Genomic DNA, 17,414 nt, shown 5'->3' with positions numbered 1-17,414 from the left:
CCTTGACGGTGCAGAGTGCAGCTGCCAGTGTTTCTCGATTATTGTCCACTCAATCCTACCCTGTGCGTAAGTATAATAAACTGATCCATTGATTATATGGAGCTGCTTGCCTCAATTTTTGGTCTCAAGGTACCTTCTCAGTTTGGTGGGCACTTTTCATTCTCTCCATGCTCCAACAGTAAGAAAACTGACAGAGCTAAGACACATGCTTGGAGTTTACCATTCCTTAGAAAACTTAGGTAAGACTTTACAGATGATATGGCCAATTGTTTAACCCAATGACACAGTATGATGCCAAAGAAGCTACAATCACTGGTTTGCTTTCAGTATCCACAGGTCACTTAGTTTTGTGTAGTTCGAGGTCAAATATTTCATGCTGATTCCATCCAGCTCTCTTACAAAGGTGCACTTTTATTCCTAAAGGGGACTAGATAATTGAGAATAGAAGGGTCTTTGATAACTTGATACTTTTCTGTAAAGATAATGATAAAGAACAAAAGGATGGCCACATAGGTTCTGGCTGTTTCTAACAGTATTCTTTCTCCAACTGTGGCATCAATAGATATTTTGTTCCTTCATGACATAAGCCACAATCCTCACCCTAAACCCTTGGGACCTGAAGTGTTTTTAAATAATTTCTTATTTTTTCAGATCTGGGAAAGTTAATAAAATGCGTATACTGTATATTTTGTAATATCCACAGAATGCCCTTGTAATAGAATACAATATTTCTGTAGCAAAATATATAACTATTCATATTAAATGAGATAAATAAATGCTGTAAATAGTCTGGTTTGTTTAGATTGGGTTTTGCTGCTGAATGAGTTGTACCAAACCTAGACAAAAACTTGTTTTTGGGAATTCCCTGGCAGTCCAGTGGTTAGGATGTGGCGCTTTCACTGCCGTGGGCTTGGGTTCAATCCATGGTCGGGGAACTAAGATCCCACAAGCCGCGCAACTTGGCCGAAAACAAAAAGAGAGAAGAAAACCCAACAACTTCTTTTAAAGAGATTTTTAGATTTGGAATTGCAAACAAGGGATTATGGATTTATATCTATGTATTTCTCCAAACCATTCAAGAATCAGTTTATATTTTCAATTCTTACTAACTTCATTGGGAAATTTGTCCTATACATTGCTGGCCTAAAACATATTCCTTTCACATTTAAACTGTTACCTCTAATAACTGTCCTCATTGATTTGGTCACCATATTCCTGGTGACTTCGTGATCTTATTGTTTCTGGTTATGGTAAGCTTTTCAAGGTTCAGTTTCCTCTTCTACGAAATTGCACTTGGTCTTGTGCCTGGCACGTGGTGCTTGCATCATTCAGGAAGTTTCCTTTGATACTGCAAGCAAGAGAAGCTGGTCCTGACTTAAGCAAAAGGGAATTTATTGGGGGTACAGTCAGCCCTCCTTCTCCATGACTTCTGTATCCGTGGATTCAACCAACTGTGGATCAAAAATATTTGAAAAAAGGATTCCAGAAAGTTCCAAAAAGCAAAACTTGAATTTGCTGCATGCCTGCAACTACTGACATCGCGTTTCCATTGTATTTACAGCTATTTACGTGGCACTTACATTGTATTAGGTATTATAAATAATCTAGAGATGAATTAAAGTATAGGGAAGGATGTGCGTAGGTTATATGCAAATACTATACCATTTTATACAAGATACTTGAGCATCTGAGGATTCTGGTATCTGCAGGGGTCCTGGAAACAACCCCCCTTGGATACCGAGGGACAACTATACATGTAATTAAAAGAACAGTTGAGGAACCAGGCTTGGAAATGGTGAGGATAAGAAAAGCTTTTGGATTGATGTCAGAGATATTTTATCAGGACTTAGCTCCACCTTTTAAAATTCTGAGTCACTTTGCTGAAGATCAGGCCCCAGGCAAGTCTGAGGGGCAGAGCAGCGCTCGGGTGCCCAACACTTGGCTAGGTGACAGCCTGACACATTGATTGACACTCCCACCAAGCCTGAGCACAGGGTGGAGGAATCATTCCCCGACAGGAACTGGAGCTGCTTGTTACAAGAAAACTGCAAATGCACCCAGATGGCAAAGCAAAACGAACCTAACGGAAGTCTTCTATTGATTTCAAAATACCTTCAGAATAGTGTTAATTCCTGACTTCTTAGGGATATGCAAAGTCCTCTTTTTTAGGCTGTCCTCCTACAAAACTTACTTCATCTCCATGCACAGGTTAGTTGTTTTCCTCTAGACTTTTCTCAGCAGTCTATGTCTTTCTTGAGCACAGGGGCTGGAGATGCTTGCCCATTAGATTTTATTTTCTCTCGGTACAATTCCTGAGTTATTTTCAAAGTAATCTTTTCACAAGGAGTATTTCCAGCCAAGGCAACACTGACAGAGAGAAGCTTAATGGTAGAAACCACTTCATTAATAAGAAATGCAGATACTTCACCAGAAATCTGCATAGGAATAACAAGCCTAAATCACACGGATCAAGAACCAAGAAAATGAAGAAGGCAAATGAATACGTCCTTTCCTCCCTCATTTACTGCTTAAATTTTTTTTTAAAGAATATTATTAAACTACATAAATCCCATGTTTCTTTAAGTGGCTTTTTAGATTGCAAGCAATTTTTTTCCAGACAGACGCTGATGTGTACCCACACCCATCTCAGTGTGAGTTGTTGGTAACACACATTTCTTACCTGGTATTCATACTCTGTGAAAGGCGATAGTTCCATGTCCATAAAAGAGCTTGAGCTTCCATTGTAGGTTAGCACTGGGTTTGATTTTCCAGGCTGAGTTGCTATTTGTCTTCTGTACAATTCATAATATAAAACTTGTCCATTTGGCTGGAGTGGTCCTGTCCACAGAAGGGAAACCGTGGGCTGGAACCCCCCTGGAGCCATCTGTACCTCTAGATGTGGAGGCGGTTGCTTCCGAGGTGCAACCTCAGGGGTCTCTATGGATGTCCAGTCACCTGATGCACATCCCAGCCTGGTGCAGGCTTGAATTCGAACTTCATACCTTCAGGACACAAGGCAGAAATGACCCATTTTTGGCAAAGTCGATTTTCGTGGGAAGAATCTTTAAAAGACCAAGTGTTTTCTGACAAAAAGACAGATACGTTTATATTTATTCTTACCTACCACGAACCCTTTTCAAGGACAACAAAGTCATGTTTCCACGGAAATTTTAGAACATTTTCAAGCCTCCTGGCTTTCCAAACTAAAGAAAGATACTCACCTGTCTGGAAAGGGTGGGCGCGATTCTTCCCTAAACAGGAATGTATAGAATCAGTACGCTTTCAAGATGCTCTCCAGCAGGAAAATTCTGGTACTCTGTAGAGTTCCTTAACACAGCGAGGGAGAATACAGATCTTGCGAGTTTGAACGAGTTTTCAGCAGCCCTGGGCTCCTTCTCTCTCTGCAGCTGGAGCTAAATGATTCCCCAGGAACGTTTCCAGGTCAGGAAGGAACGTCATGGAGTCAAGGTCTCTGTGGTAATAAATCCCCTCACCTGATACCTGACATCTTAAAACAGGCTCCGTTACACCACATGGGGAACTTCTGGGGCCAAAGTTAATCCAGCTACACACCAGATTATCAATCATGGAGACACCTTATCACCATCCAGTTAAACTCAACCAATCAATTATGTTTTGCTTCATAGCGGGTCTCCTGCCACTGGGAAAGGTCTATTTACATAACAGGGACTTTTCCCTTCCAACAAAAGGGGCTTTTGTTAGTCTTAAGTGCCTATGGCTGCAAATAAGCGCTTTCCCCTTCTTTTCCATGCCCCTAATTTTTATGATATGATACCCCGAATTTCCCAAGCCCCAACCACCTCCCTTTCTCCCTTTATTTCTTTTGCTTCCAGCCTTTTCCCTCTTCTACTTTCTGCTTTCTCTCTTCCAGATAATCACTGCCTTCTGCCCACTTCCTCGCTTTCTTTCTGTTCCCCTTCCCCTCTTCTTAATTACACCTCTCTCTCCCTTTGGGGGAGTTTCCCAGTTCCCTTTTCTGCTTCCCCTTCCCTCCCTCTCCTCCCACACCCATTTTCACCACGATGGGCTGCCAGTTTATTGGTGAACAGATCCACAGCTGTGAATGGCAGATCTGCCTTCTAAGCGATTCTGAGAAGTCAGTTTTGATTTTCCACACCTGGATTATTTGTTTTCTGGATTCTCTCTGGTGGTTTTAAAATTCTGGGTCAGATTCCTCCTGCTTCTTAGGGTATTCTCAGGATCCTTCTTCCTACTGACCATCTGGGGGGTACCCCAAGGAGGACACAATAATTTGCAGTACTCAGTAAACATTAATCTGCTGGAAAAACCCCAAATGACATGAATCCCAACTTCATATAGAAGTCATATTCTGGTTTTATTTTTGTGTGTGTGATTTGATGTTTTTATTGTTTATACTCTATATAAAGTTATTATAAAATATTGGCTATATTCCCTGTGCTGTACATTACATGCACATACCTTATTTATTTTATACCCAGTAGTTTGTATGTCTTAATCCCCCTCACCTGTCTTGCCCTCCCCTCCTCCTCTCCTCACTGGTAACACTAGTTTATTCTCTGTAACTGTCGGTTTCTCTTTTGTTATATCCATTCATTTGTTTTATTTTTCAAATTCCACATATAAGCGAATACATACAGTATTTGTCTTTCTCTGTCTGACTTATTTCACTAAGCATAATACCCTCCAGCTCTACTCATATTGTTGCAAATGACAAAATTTTCATTCTTATTTATGGCTGAGTAATATTCCATTGATATTCTAAGTCATTAATGTCACTTACATCTTCGATGAGAGTGGACAGGGAAGGGACATCTCTCATTGCCTTAAATCCCATGGCTAAGTTTCTCAGAAAAATCAGACTTTCTTTTTTCAACCTGGGAAAAGTGCCTCTCTCACATCCAGAAACTTTTTTTTTCCCTAGAAATCTTTTTGAATAAGAGTTTTGGAAGGGAGCAAGCTGATATGATCTTTAAAACGTGCAAGTACCAGTCAGGTAAAGAGGAAGCCGGGATAAAATGTACAGCTCTGCAGCTAACATGGGCTTTTTTTATGCCCTGCATCAGAGTAAGATAACAGCCAACTCACAGAGCATGTGGATTAGCTATGGAAGATACTTGCGGAAGTTTTAATTACTGTTTAATATTTAATGCAACCCTAAATAATTGTCACTAGGAGATGCATAAGACTGCGAATGTTTCATTTCAACAGCACTATATATCAGAGATAATTATAGGAGAGATCTAATCTACACATCAGTACATTACAATAATAGATGAATTTTATCAATGGTGGTTGGTAATCAACACTCAGCCTTTAATTCTTTTAAAGTGGTTCTGTTCATTTTACTAAATTTTAAGAATAAAATGTCCTTTATTACTCTTCTCTCTGGGGATGTATGTTAGTTAAAATGTGATGGGGAAAAAAGCCAAGCAATTCTCTAAGGTATGGGAAGAGGGCAGGTGGTCAGATTCCTTTGTGTGGAAAACAACACACACCCTTGCTCATCAGAGAGCTCAGAGGGGACCACTAAGGAAACAGGAGCTGGCAAAGTGGCGCCGTCCCAAGAAACCATGAGATCAGAGCTGACTGAAGGGCTGGGGAAATAGTCAGAGGAGCCTCATTATCCCTGGAAGACGTGCTGGCCCCAGAACAAATTTTGGATCAGTCCAACTCTGGCTGGCAATAGCTCTCAATGACGGCCCCTTTTTTCATTCTTTAAAATAATACTCCTTTTCCTCACAGCCTAGTTCAGATAACCGCACTGGGGTTCTCAGAACTGACCAGGGGCTGGCATGTTTCCAGGAGGGACCAGACTCAGGGAAGTGGCCCTATCTCTCCACTACTTGGTTCCAGGCATTGTGATGAATTGCAAACATTTCTAAAAAACTGACTCTCAACATGTCACCTGCAAGAATTTTGCTCTCCAGAAGTAATCAAGCAGGTTTGGGCTGGATGAGGATGTAGTCAGCCCACTGGGATGATTAAATGGATGGGGCTTGGGCATGTCACACATCTTGCTGTTAGAGTCTTCACTGGGACTGACCGAGGGCTCACGCAATAGAAAGGGGCAGTGGCTTGTTATCAGGAAACCCAGAGTCAGTTACCTACCTGTGAAATGGCTTCAGCTGGTTTACTATGAATGACCGTGTACCAAAAGAATTATGAGTTGTGTTTATGTGTACGATTTTTGTTTCTCTTTCAAACAGCTCACGGATGAAGAGGGTGTAGTTGACGATATGACCGTTTGTCCTTACTGGGGGGTCCCAGCTCACTAAGATCTCCTGAGGGCCCTTGGCCAGCAATTTTGGAGGCTGCATCCCTGAAGGCGCTGAGGGGCTGGTTCGATCTTTGACAAGTGGACTCAAAACACCCCCTTGGCTGTTGTTGGCCATCACTGTGTAGCCATACTCCACACCTGGGGCGAGAGTAAAATCATGATAGCGAGTTTCCAGGCCGGTATAGACAATGGTTCCATCCCTCCTAAGTTCATAGCTTCTGATCTGGCCATTTGGGGTTCCTGGTGGTTTCCAGGTGATTTCTATGGATTCTGAGCCCGTGACTTGTAGTCTTGGAGGGTCCATGTTCTGTGGCGGGGCCTCCATTGTCCAGGCAGACTCTGCCACACTAGCTGTGCAACCTCCATTGGTGCAGGCCACTAGGGAGAGATTATACTGCGTGGAAGGCTGCAGGTGGGAAACCAACAAGGACAGGTTCTGCCCAGCAAGGTACTCCTTACCATCCAATCTGAGTAAATACTGAGTGATCTCTCCATTTTGAATTGATGGCGGTGACCAAGATACATTGATTTGAGTGGCACTGATGGTCCAAAGGGCTGGAGGGCTGACCCCTGCAGGGGCAGCCTCAAGGGTTGTGATGCTGGTAGGTGTGCTGGTGGAACAGCCCTCACTGGTGCAGGCTCTGACTACATACCTGTACGTGGAAAAAGGAAGCAGCGCTTCATCAGTGTAATTGAAAGTCACAGCATCAAAGCTGAAAGGATAGAGCACTTCGTTCCTTTGAAGCCTATAGGACTGGATAATGCCATTAGGCTGTGCTGGCGGGATCCAGGAAATCATCAGTTTGGGGGGATTCACAGATACCTGGGCTATCTCAGGTGGAGAGAGGCCTTCTGGAGGTGCTTGCCTGGTCCTTACCACACTCCAAGAGCTGCAGGTATGGCCTGCTGAATTCCAAGTGCGGATTTTATATTCACACCGCATCCATGGCTGCAGACCTGTGTCATTATACATAAATGTATTCCTTTCAGTATTATATTCTGTGAAAACAATTTTCTCATCGTCCTGGATTGTCTGATTCCCCCAAGTTTTTCCCTTGAAGCATCTGCGAATCACTTCATAGCGAATTATCTTTCCGTTTGGGTTAACGGGCTCTGACCAGCTCAGCTCAACGCTGGTGGACCCCACAGACTGGATGGTGGGAGCCAGCTGAGACTGGGGTGCGGCTTCTTCTGTCCACAGAGGCTGGGGTGCTGAGTGTGCACAGCCCGCCCTCGTGCAGGCCTCCAGCGTCAGCGTGTAGAGCGTGAAGGGGTCCAGGCGTCGGAAGAGAAATTGACGATTCAGGCCAGCGTACTCCAGGACACCATCACTGAAGACATTGTATGTCTGCAGGAAGATGGGAAACAAAGCGTATGATTTCTTGGTGTCACTATTTTGTCCCTTTTAACCCCTTCTGCCCCCTATTCCTCACCTTGATGATCCGAACCCAGAAGAAGCATTCTGATATGAATTTTGGGAATGTGATCTTTGTTTTTTCTTTTTTTAAGGTTGGATATCATATAAGCATATATCTAAAAGCTAAGAGTTACTGAAATTAATTCGTTGACTTAAAGAGTGCTCACGGGGTTTCCTCCCATTTTTATTTTTTAGAAGTGGGGAATAGTATTCAAATTCCCTATTTTATAAAAATTAAGTGCTTCTGATTTCATCCTGAGTAGGCTAAATAGGGCCTATCCACATTGTCTATTGCCACAGCATTTACTGGGAAATGGAATTATAATGCTTAATCATTTGTACCGGGGTGCCAGGGTGGAAAAATGTGTGAGTGTCTGGTGTGGGCACACATACATGTACATAGGTACATATATATGTTATACACGTATACAAAAACATAGGTACAAACTGATGACCAGAAAATGGAAAAACCACCCTGTTTTCTCTTACCAGTTATAGAAGAATAGATGGCTTCTTTGGAGCAAAGTATTCTTTTGTTCCAGGGAAAACCATCCGAATGCTCATGATACAAATGTAGAGCAATTTTCCAACCCATATTATTCATTGTTCTTTGGGGAAGATGAGAAGTAACTTAACTTGAATGTAGATGTTTTTGAATGATGGTTCCCCATCTTTTCACGTTTCAATGTACCTGAGAGACAGGAGACCTTCTTGTACATGGTCGTGACCCTATGATTATGTCTCCTAAGATGAGAAGGACAAATACCAGAGTCCCTTGAGAGGCAAATCTTCCCACAGGTTGTTCCTGGATTGTTGATATACTTTAATGTTATTTAAGATTAAATAGCCTAGATCTGGAAATCTATTTATGTTGGACTATTGTATTTTGGTGTGATTTTCTTGTTGGGGTCTCAGGGCAAGATCATATCCCTGAGGGAAGGGGAATAGAGTATTTTCTGAAGACAGCCTAGATTCCACAATCAATTTGAAAGTCTCTATGACTCTCTGTCCCCTGCCCCATATTCACCTGGCAAATCTCTAACTAGTGTTAAATTCAGCTCTCCCTCTGGACCTTAGCTTCTAACTGGGTTTGGAGAAAAACTCTCAAATATATTGACTGGTCTCAGTTTAAATTTCTTACCATAACTTTTAAATAGATGATTACCAACTATAAAACCATATGTTTTCTCTCTCATTTTCCAAAGTAAGAAACATCTTCTCCTTTCCCCACTAACGGCCAACACCCCCTTCTCTCCCTCACAAGTGGTTGTTGACATAACCAGGTATTTGACTGAGGAAAGTAGAGGCAGTCAGATAAGAATGTTCTCATGTTATAGATTATCACTGCCATTTGCATGTGAATCTAGAGTACCCTATTTGCCTCCCTTCCTTTTCCTATGTATGAAGTATCTCTGCCCCCACTGAAGTCCTCCTGAGCTCTGGATCCTGTCCTCTCCTCCTTCCTACAGATTTCACTCTCGCAATTATTCTCATTATCTCTTGCTTCACTGATTTATCTCCCTCTACTGGGTTATTTCCATTAGCATTTAAATGTACTCTAGGATCTTTCATTGATTTTTGAATAAAACTTCTTGACACCGTAGTCCCCTGGCTCCTGCCCCATTTCTCTTTTTCTTTCCATCTATACTTCTTTGAAGAGTTGCCATCCTATTCCCTCAAACCATCCCAACTGGGTTTCCCATTTCAACACTTGATTTCCTTGTCAAGATCACAGTGACCTCCTGGTTTCCAAATACAGGGTCACATCTCTGCCCTCATGTTACTGGATCTCTCAACACCATTGGCACATTTTCTGTTCCCTTCTGGGACATCCCTCTCATCTACTTTTCCTTCTACCTCATGTGCCTTGACAGCTCCTCTCCATACTCTTGACCTCCAAATTTGTGTATTCCCCAGGGCTTGATCCCAGGCTCTCTTCATCTCTAGTTATATTCTCTCCATAGGTGATGTCCTCCAGGCCCATGGGTTTGAATACTACTCATTTGCTAATGAATTCCAAATACATATAACTTCATGAAGAACTCTCTCGAGTGTTCTAGACTTGTACTTCCAACTGCCTACTTATCCCCTCAAACCTGTACATCTTCCAGCCTTCCCTTCCCAGTCAATGACTCAAGGTCAAAATCCAGAAGTCATTCTGAAGTACTACTTTTCCTTCATGTATCACATTCAGTCCATTAACAAATCTTGTCATCTCTACCTTCTGGATACATCCCCAATCCACTCACATTTCTCGACCTTCTCAACTCCCACTCTAATTCAAGCCACAGTCAATTCTACCCTGACTTCTTTAACAGATTCCAAACTCCACTGGTCTCCTTATAACCCATTTCCTACATAGGAGCCAGAGTGATTTGGAAAAACAAATTTGATTGTCCTATTCCTTTGCCTAAACCCTTCCGTAGTTTTTCATCACACTCAGAATAAATCCCAAGCTCCTGATCACAGCCCACAAGGTTGAGCACAATCCACCTTTTACCAATCCCTTGAATCTCTTCTAGTATCATCTTTCCTCCCCAACCCTCCCAAGCTTCAACCACACTGGCTTTCTTCCCTTGATGTGAAGAAACCAAGTTCATCCCTGGCTTCAGGCCTTGCATTTGCTGTTCACTTTGTCCAAACATTTTGCTCTCGTATCTTCACATGACTGACTCTGTCTTGTCATTCAGGGCTCAGCTCAAATGTCAACTCAATTCAAATGATCATCCATGCTAAAATAGCCCGAGCAGGCATAATTACATTATTCTGTTTAATTTTCTTTATAGCGTTCACCACTCTCTGAAATTCTCTGGTTTGTGTACTAGCTTTTTGTTTGCCTCTCTGTAGCCCCACTGTTCATATTTTCACACACACACACAAGGTCTGTGACAGCAGGGACCTTGCCTGTCTTGTTCACTCCTGAATACTTGCCTGGCACTTAGTAAAAGCCTCAGTAAATATTTGGTGAAACACAAATGCACATAAAAGGAGTAGATATTTCTATTGTCAATCATTCCATGAAGAGGCAGACACTGGGATGGGAAATAAACACTCACAAGTAGGGGTGCTTTGATGGGTGTGAAAGAGATACTCTTTTCTCTGATGGGGAACTTAGGGCTGAGGCTTGGATTTTAAGGCCATGGTTCCTAAGGCTCCGGCCTCCTGTCCTAGAGTAGGCAAAGTTTGGCTTGGTCACATGTCAGGGGCTGGTAGAAAGCAGCTTGCTTCTGCTACTTGTAGCATACCTGGAGGTGGGCAGAGAGATGGCCACCGTACCAGACAGTGAGGCAGTCTACAGGGAGGTCCATGAGGATGGACCTGGGCCTGTGAGCTCTAGTTACAGATCTAAGTCACTGCTGTAGGTAATTTCCTGCCAGCATCCCACTATGGGGTTTTCAGGGAAGGTTTATCAAAAGTCACAGCTTAGTCTTAGATGTTCTATGTGGAATTAGTGGGGGAGTCTTTGCCACCTTGAGAGGGAGTGGTAAAGGAGAGGCAGAGTATCTACAGCATCTGCAGGGGGTGGGAATTCTGCAGTCCCAGCCTGCACGAGGCGATTGAGAGGGCCTGAGTGGTGGTCCAGGGCCAGAGGAGACTAGAGGCAGAGGCAGTAATAGATGGACAGCTGAGTTGCCACCAGCCTTTGAGAAGAACATCAGAAGGGTGACGATGTTGCCTCTTATGTGGGTGATGGTTCAAAGCATCAAAATGTGGATAATAATGGAAACCTTATTTGGGCGTTCACAGACTGGTGAAGCTGGGGTTAGATGTGGCATTAATAACACTGCTTCTCATGGCTACGTAGGGACATCGTGGGCTTAGCAGACATGTGGGGCTTCCTGTTTCCTGCTGAGTGAGCTCTGCTCAAAGTGCAAATTAGGCAAAGCTTAAGCAAAGAGCTGGGCAGGACAATTCAGGAGGCAATAGGAACATGGTCATTTAGAGTTCTGTTTTGGCGTGACTTCCTGGCTTCAAATCCCGATTCGATCGTCGCAATGTTATTTAGCCTCGGACAGTGATTTAGCCTTTATGTGCCCAGTGAGGTTTAGTGGTACCTACAGAGTAGGGCTGATGTGCAGATTAAATGAGATGATCCATAGAGAGTGCTTAGACAGCGTTGGGTTCATAGGAAGCTTAACACATGTGAGCTAGTTTTCTCTGATCTATGATTAAGTGCCCGGAGGAACTATCAGGAAGAATTAACCAGACTGTGAAGGGAGTTTTCCTACAGTGACCTGATGGCATGTCAGGGCTCATCTATTTATCTGTGGAATACCAAACATGATCGCATATTCAGGGTAGACATTACCTTAATCACACCATTGGTTCTTACAGGCTCTGACCACTGCAGTAGCAATGCCCTGCCGTTCTCTTTCTGCTCCACTGTAAAGTAGCTCAGTCCACTGGGGGAAGATTCTAGGGTTCGAACTAGAGTCCAGGGGCTTGAAACTTCTCCTGCCTGGTTTGTGGCCACAACACCAATGTGATATGTGGTGAAGGGTTCTAACCCGAACAGGTGGGCTTCATGGCTTGTTCCCTGGAAGAAAATGAACAGTTTAGTTTCCTTTTGGAAACTTCTGCCAATTGCTGGAAGGTCATTCTTTGGCCAAGATGCCTCACCAATGGCAGCACAAATATCACAACAGAGTTTTGAATTATTAAGAAAACAATATGGTTTTTTCTTGTTCTTCACATGCTAAATATATTACCTAATGTTGTGTGATTTCAGACACACACACACAGCTTGGATCAGATAGGATCCTTGCCTTTTCAGAGCTTGCGACCCAAGGGATGCAATATATTACAAAAACAATTTAAAAAATCTATGATGTCTCAGGTCAGTGTAGCATCCAGCTCATGATGGAAATCAGTGGTACCAAGTTGAGTGGCAGAGAATGGAATAGTCTTAAGGATTTGGAAATTGAACCTGAACAACGCTAATTCTCTCTCATTAAACCCCGACACTATTTTTTAAGTAAGACTCTCCCCATCTCCCCCCTCTCTCATTCTCTTGGTGTGTATTTACATTTTACAAAGACAATAAAACAAACACAAGAAAATAACAATAAACCAACTGAACTATAAATGCACAAGCACCCTGAGAGCAGTCTACTATTAATATCAATGTGAAAATATTCTCATTTGTTAAAAACACCCTACCTAAAACTCTGAAATTTACCAAAAGGAATTGTTAGCTGGGCTTTGAGTATTTGGTCTTTGTGAATTTAAAAGAAAAAAAAAATAAGGGATAGCATAATTAGTTTTTTTCCTGCTTGGACAGCAGCATTAACCATATTTTGCGTAATTAAACTGGACCTAAGAATCCTAATGTTTTGGAAGAGCCCAGGGTGCTCTTTCTACATCTGGGTTGGATGGAAGTGTCTGTTTACAGATAGGAATTATGTCTGCAAGTGGACCAGTAATGTGTATATAGGTAAACACACACACACAGACACTTTCTGTTGTGTACCATACCCATTGGACGTGAATAATCACGAAGAAGTTTTTACTGGTTTAATAGGATATATACACTTAATGGTATGTGAGGTCAGCTTTGGTTTATTTGATGCTTAAATGTGACAGATAGTCTTCAATTGTCCTTTTCTTGGTGGGCACAGGAAGAGGAATATGAGATGAAGAAGAGGAAGTTATTTCTGAGAGTAGGTACCCGAAAGCACCAGACAAAGTTATGCGTATGGAAATTCTTTTTAATTTGAGGGCATCCAAATCTCATTTTGAATAAAATCTAAAACCAGGTGGCAAAATCCAACTGAACCACTTTCCAAAAAAACTGGTTAGACAAAACCAAAACACACCGTAGAAATAATTTTTGACACCATTTCCCCACATTCTTGGTTATAAGTTTTATAAGTTTCTATTAGTTAATGTTTCTTATTATGTGTTAAACACAAGCAGAGGAAATATAATTTCCTTTACTTATCAAAAACTTGTAAAGTCAATTTTCCTGTTTCAGTAAGGTCCTATTATGATATTACATGCTGAACTCTTGAAATCTTTTAATATTTAAACATTTGCTAAGCGACCAGACTCTGAAAAAAATTTTACAGAAATACTAATTTCTCTTTTTTAAAATATTAAAAGTTAGATCATAAATATTTAAAACTTATTTCTCCAACAACACTGGATTGGTCTTTTAGATAAATATAGCACAGAAATAGAATGACCATAATGAATATTAAAGCTGAATATGCTACAAGTCCCGATTACAAACATTCTTTTCTGATAAATGATTCCTTTTCTGTGGAAATAGGGCAAACATGGGCAAGATTAATAATGCAAAAAAGAACAATTCTTTGTTCAGAATATTCAGTAATAGATGCCAAAAAAGCATCAGCTCCAAAGCAAATAGTAATCACCTCTAACAGATTTTATATAAAAATAGGTAGGCTGCTGGGGGACATTTAGAGATAGCTTTTGTCATAAGAAACACGAAAAGCATGTGGGCTATAAAGCAAAAACATATGTATATTGTCAATAGCAGCACCTGCTCAATTACAGTTTATTTCAGAGCTGAGAATTCCATTCAGCCCCTAGATGGCAATACTATCAAGCACTTTCGATACCATGAGCGCTCAATGATTAACAACTGACATTCAGTCATCCAACACACTCCAGGCAACCATTTAAAAAATAACAAAACTGATTTCATTATAGATTCTTTTAATAAACATTTATAGCCAGATCCTTGAAAGCAGAAGTATTGAAAATGCTCTGGCTTCAAAACCTCCACCAACTAATGTGGAAATATGACCTGCAGGTCTCAAGTTGAAGTTCATGCATGCCTGACACAGAAATGTTTACATGTAGACGCCTACAAAAGGTGATTACAACAGTTGTTTTGCTTAATTTGGTCTATATAGCTTCTTAAAAAATAGAAATAATCACATATCATAAATGTACAGGAAACGTGAAGGAGAATTTTTATATCATAAATTTATACGGAGACAAGTTCTCATATTATGTCAACATGTCATTTCTGCAAAACTACAACACACACACACATGCTTTAAATAAACCTCAGTGACAGCCATACTTTTTGTCAATATTTAGTTAAGTCCATATAAAAAATAAAGAAAACTTCAAAATGGCAAGACAATCCCTAACCGATTTATTCTTTGACATTTTAGGAAATCTTTTATATTATTCTTCCCTGAATGGATTTCTAACCCGAGTTCACTATTTTAGAATCCACCTGTAAAATCTGGGCACAGTTCACTCTATGGATTGGGTTGAGTCTTGTTTGTTTACTCAGTTACTTGTGATTTTCCTTAAATTCAGAATATTTGCTTGAGCACTGTTGACCTTACCTGATTTGGATTCCATTCCTTCCTTTGGGGATGGAGCATTCTGTCCCAGTGACTGGGAGAAGTCCTCATAAAAAACTTTTCCTTCTTTTCGCTCTGCTGCTGCCCCTTTTCTTCCTTCCCTCTGGAGATTATCTTAATTCAATACTCTTACTTTTTTCTTTTCATTGTCATTGTTTTGTTTGTTATTTCCCTTTTCTGTCCTACTGATTCTTTTGAGATATATATATATATATATATATATATTTTTGTTGTTGTTGTTGTTGTTGTTGTTATCCCTGACCTTTGGGCTACCTACTTATACCTTCTTCCCTTTTGTCTTTGTCCTGTCCATGTCTACAGCCACACAATATCCCTAATTTTTTTTTTAATTCGAAAAGTATATTAGCCACTTCTGTTAGGCAGCCGAAGAAAAGAATGACTCAACAAAGGAAAACAGGAATAATCCGTTCTCTGAAATCTAATACTTCCAATGAGAATTAAGCTTTTTGTCTTTAAACTGATATGCATAAGAGTCAGAGTCTGGATACAAATCAGTGAGTCCTTTTATGAGACACAAAGACAAGACTCTCTGGAACACTCTGCCAGTTGAGGTTCTGCTGGCAATTTGAACTACACTTTAACCTCTCAACTCTGCTCCTGGGGGCATGTGAAACTACTTGGAGTCTTCGGCAGTCAGACAATTTTACACCATCTCCTCTGATTATTTTTGATTACTTGAAGTGCCCCAAAGGTGGCCATGGGGTCAATAGGTTTATGTAGGTTGAAGATGATCAAAAATTACCATTGATCTGTAGCTGTCAATAAAAGGCTGCGTGGGGAGACTCCCTGCACAAATGTTTAAACTGCATAAAGCAACCTAACTTAGTCATCTTTGAGTCCATTGATCTGATGATCCAGCAGTTTCCAGAGCCTTCCCTCTGGTCTTTAAGGTGCATTTTCACTGAACCCATTTACCTTGGCCCTAAGGACTCTTTTTACCCTGCTCCTGGTAATGAACTAAAAGAGTGATGTCTCGGCACTGTTGTGTTCATCAACAGAGTCTTATGTGTGCTTATTGCATTTTGGAAGGGGTTAATCTTCCTTGTCACCATCAACTTCATTTCCAGCCAATGGGGTTTCTTCTGGCTTCACCCCTTATCTTGGGCTCTGTATTTAAAAATGGGTGACTATTTGCTTATAAATCCTAACCTGGTTGTAGGATTCCTTTGCCTCCTTAATTCTCATGAATGCCAAGACCCAGAGAATACCTCATATTGAAAGTTTGCTTATTTTGCACAGAGAGCTTCAGGGAAATCTAGATTTAAATATATTAACTTTTGTTTTCTTCAGTTGAACCACTTGGATGCTGCTTCTCAGTTTTATCATAAGTTACAGTTTATCTTGTCATAATGATAAAATAAAGGAATGGTTATTGACAAGCTTCTGGTTTAGTTACAACTGAAACATGAGAAATAAGAAAAGTTCTCATTTAGCATCACCTGAAATTCATGGCTTTGAGCCAAGTACATCCAGTCAATTGGATGACTTTTATATATTTTAGTGCATAAAAAATCAACACAAAATACTTTTCTAGATTTCTGAAAGCCAGATAATTTGAGGCATTGTTAATCTATATTCCTTCCCATTCATAAAGTTAATTTTTGAGTTCTCCACAAGTTCATCAACATATTTCTATCTAGTACTTATTTTGTAAAAATCCAATCAGTCTTAATACAGAAATGCCCTCTTTGTTACCCATCTCCAAATATCAACCTTGAGTGCTTATCCATGGTTATCTAAGCATGGACTTCCAAGCCTGCAAAATGTTAACATAGTCAGAAAATTTCCACTGATTTCACATGTATACAGACTTTATGGGTGCCATCCCTGTCTACAGAGCTTCTGGCTGGTGGGACAAAGAAGACATTTTTTGATGACACACACATACATGCAGAGTTGCTCCAGAATGAAAGATCGACTGACAGTACAAGAAAGGTAGAAGAAAATACCCTTTGGGTTCATGATCTATTGTCATGTGTGTGAACAGTGTGTCTATGTTAGGTGGCATTGCTAAGTGGCAAACAGAGCTGCCAAAATGGTCAGGGGAAACATTTAGTATTGTTGGCCAGCAGCTCCATTCAATTCTTTAAATCCTTTTGAGCATCTGATATGTACAAGATTCGGTAAAGTTGGTGTGGGGATACGAGATGGAGAGCACAGGCTTTTGACGCTTAGGAGCTTATAATCTAACAGAGCAGATCAACAATATATACAGATGCACACAATTACAGAGTGTAGTAGATGCTATACTGAGTGCCAGGGAAATCAGGGAAATACTGAAGAGATAGATACTTCTAATTGGGAAAGAAGGAGGTGAGGAGCTGGGGAAAACTTCGTTGGCATCTGATAT

At 41.0% G+C, this 17,414-nt stretch overlaps 1 protein-coding gene across 1 annotated transcript in view; it reads right to left on the bottom strand.

Annotated features, from left to right (window-relative positions):
- USH2A (usherin) overlaps nucleotides 1-17,414 on the bottom strand; it is an 800,956-nt gene that overhangs the window by 80,558 nt on the left and 702,984 nt on the right. The window contains exons 61-63 of the mRNA XM_057531465.1: nucleotides 12,007-12,234; nucleotides 6,112-7,628; nucleotides 2,681-3,002 (exon numbers count right to left, since the gene is read on the bottom strand). Of these exons, the coding sequence (XP_057387448.1) occupies nucleotides 2,681-3,002; nucleotides 6,112-7,628; nucleotides 12,007-12,234 (2,067 nt within the window). The remainder of the gene's footprint in view (nucleotides 1-2,680; nucleotides 3,003-6,111; nucleotides 7,629-12,006; nucleotides 12,235-17,414) is intronic.

This window comes from Balaenoptera acutorostrata, chromosome 1, assembly GCF_949987535.1.
Source record: "Balaenoptera acutorostrata chromosome 1, mBalAcu1.1, whole genome shotgun sequence".
Classification (NCBI taxonomy): domain Eukaryota; kingdom Metazoa; phylum Chordata; class Mammalia; order Artiodactyla; family Balaenopteridae; genus Balaenoptera; species Balaenoptera acutorostrata.
The sequence above is the reverse complement of the archived record's forward strand: the minus strand, read 5'-3'. Positions and strand labels throughout refer to the sequence as shown.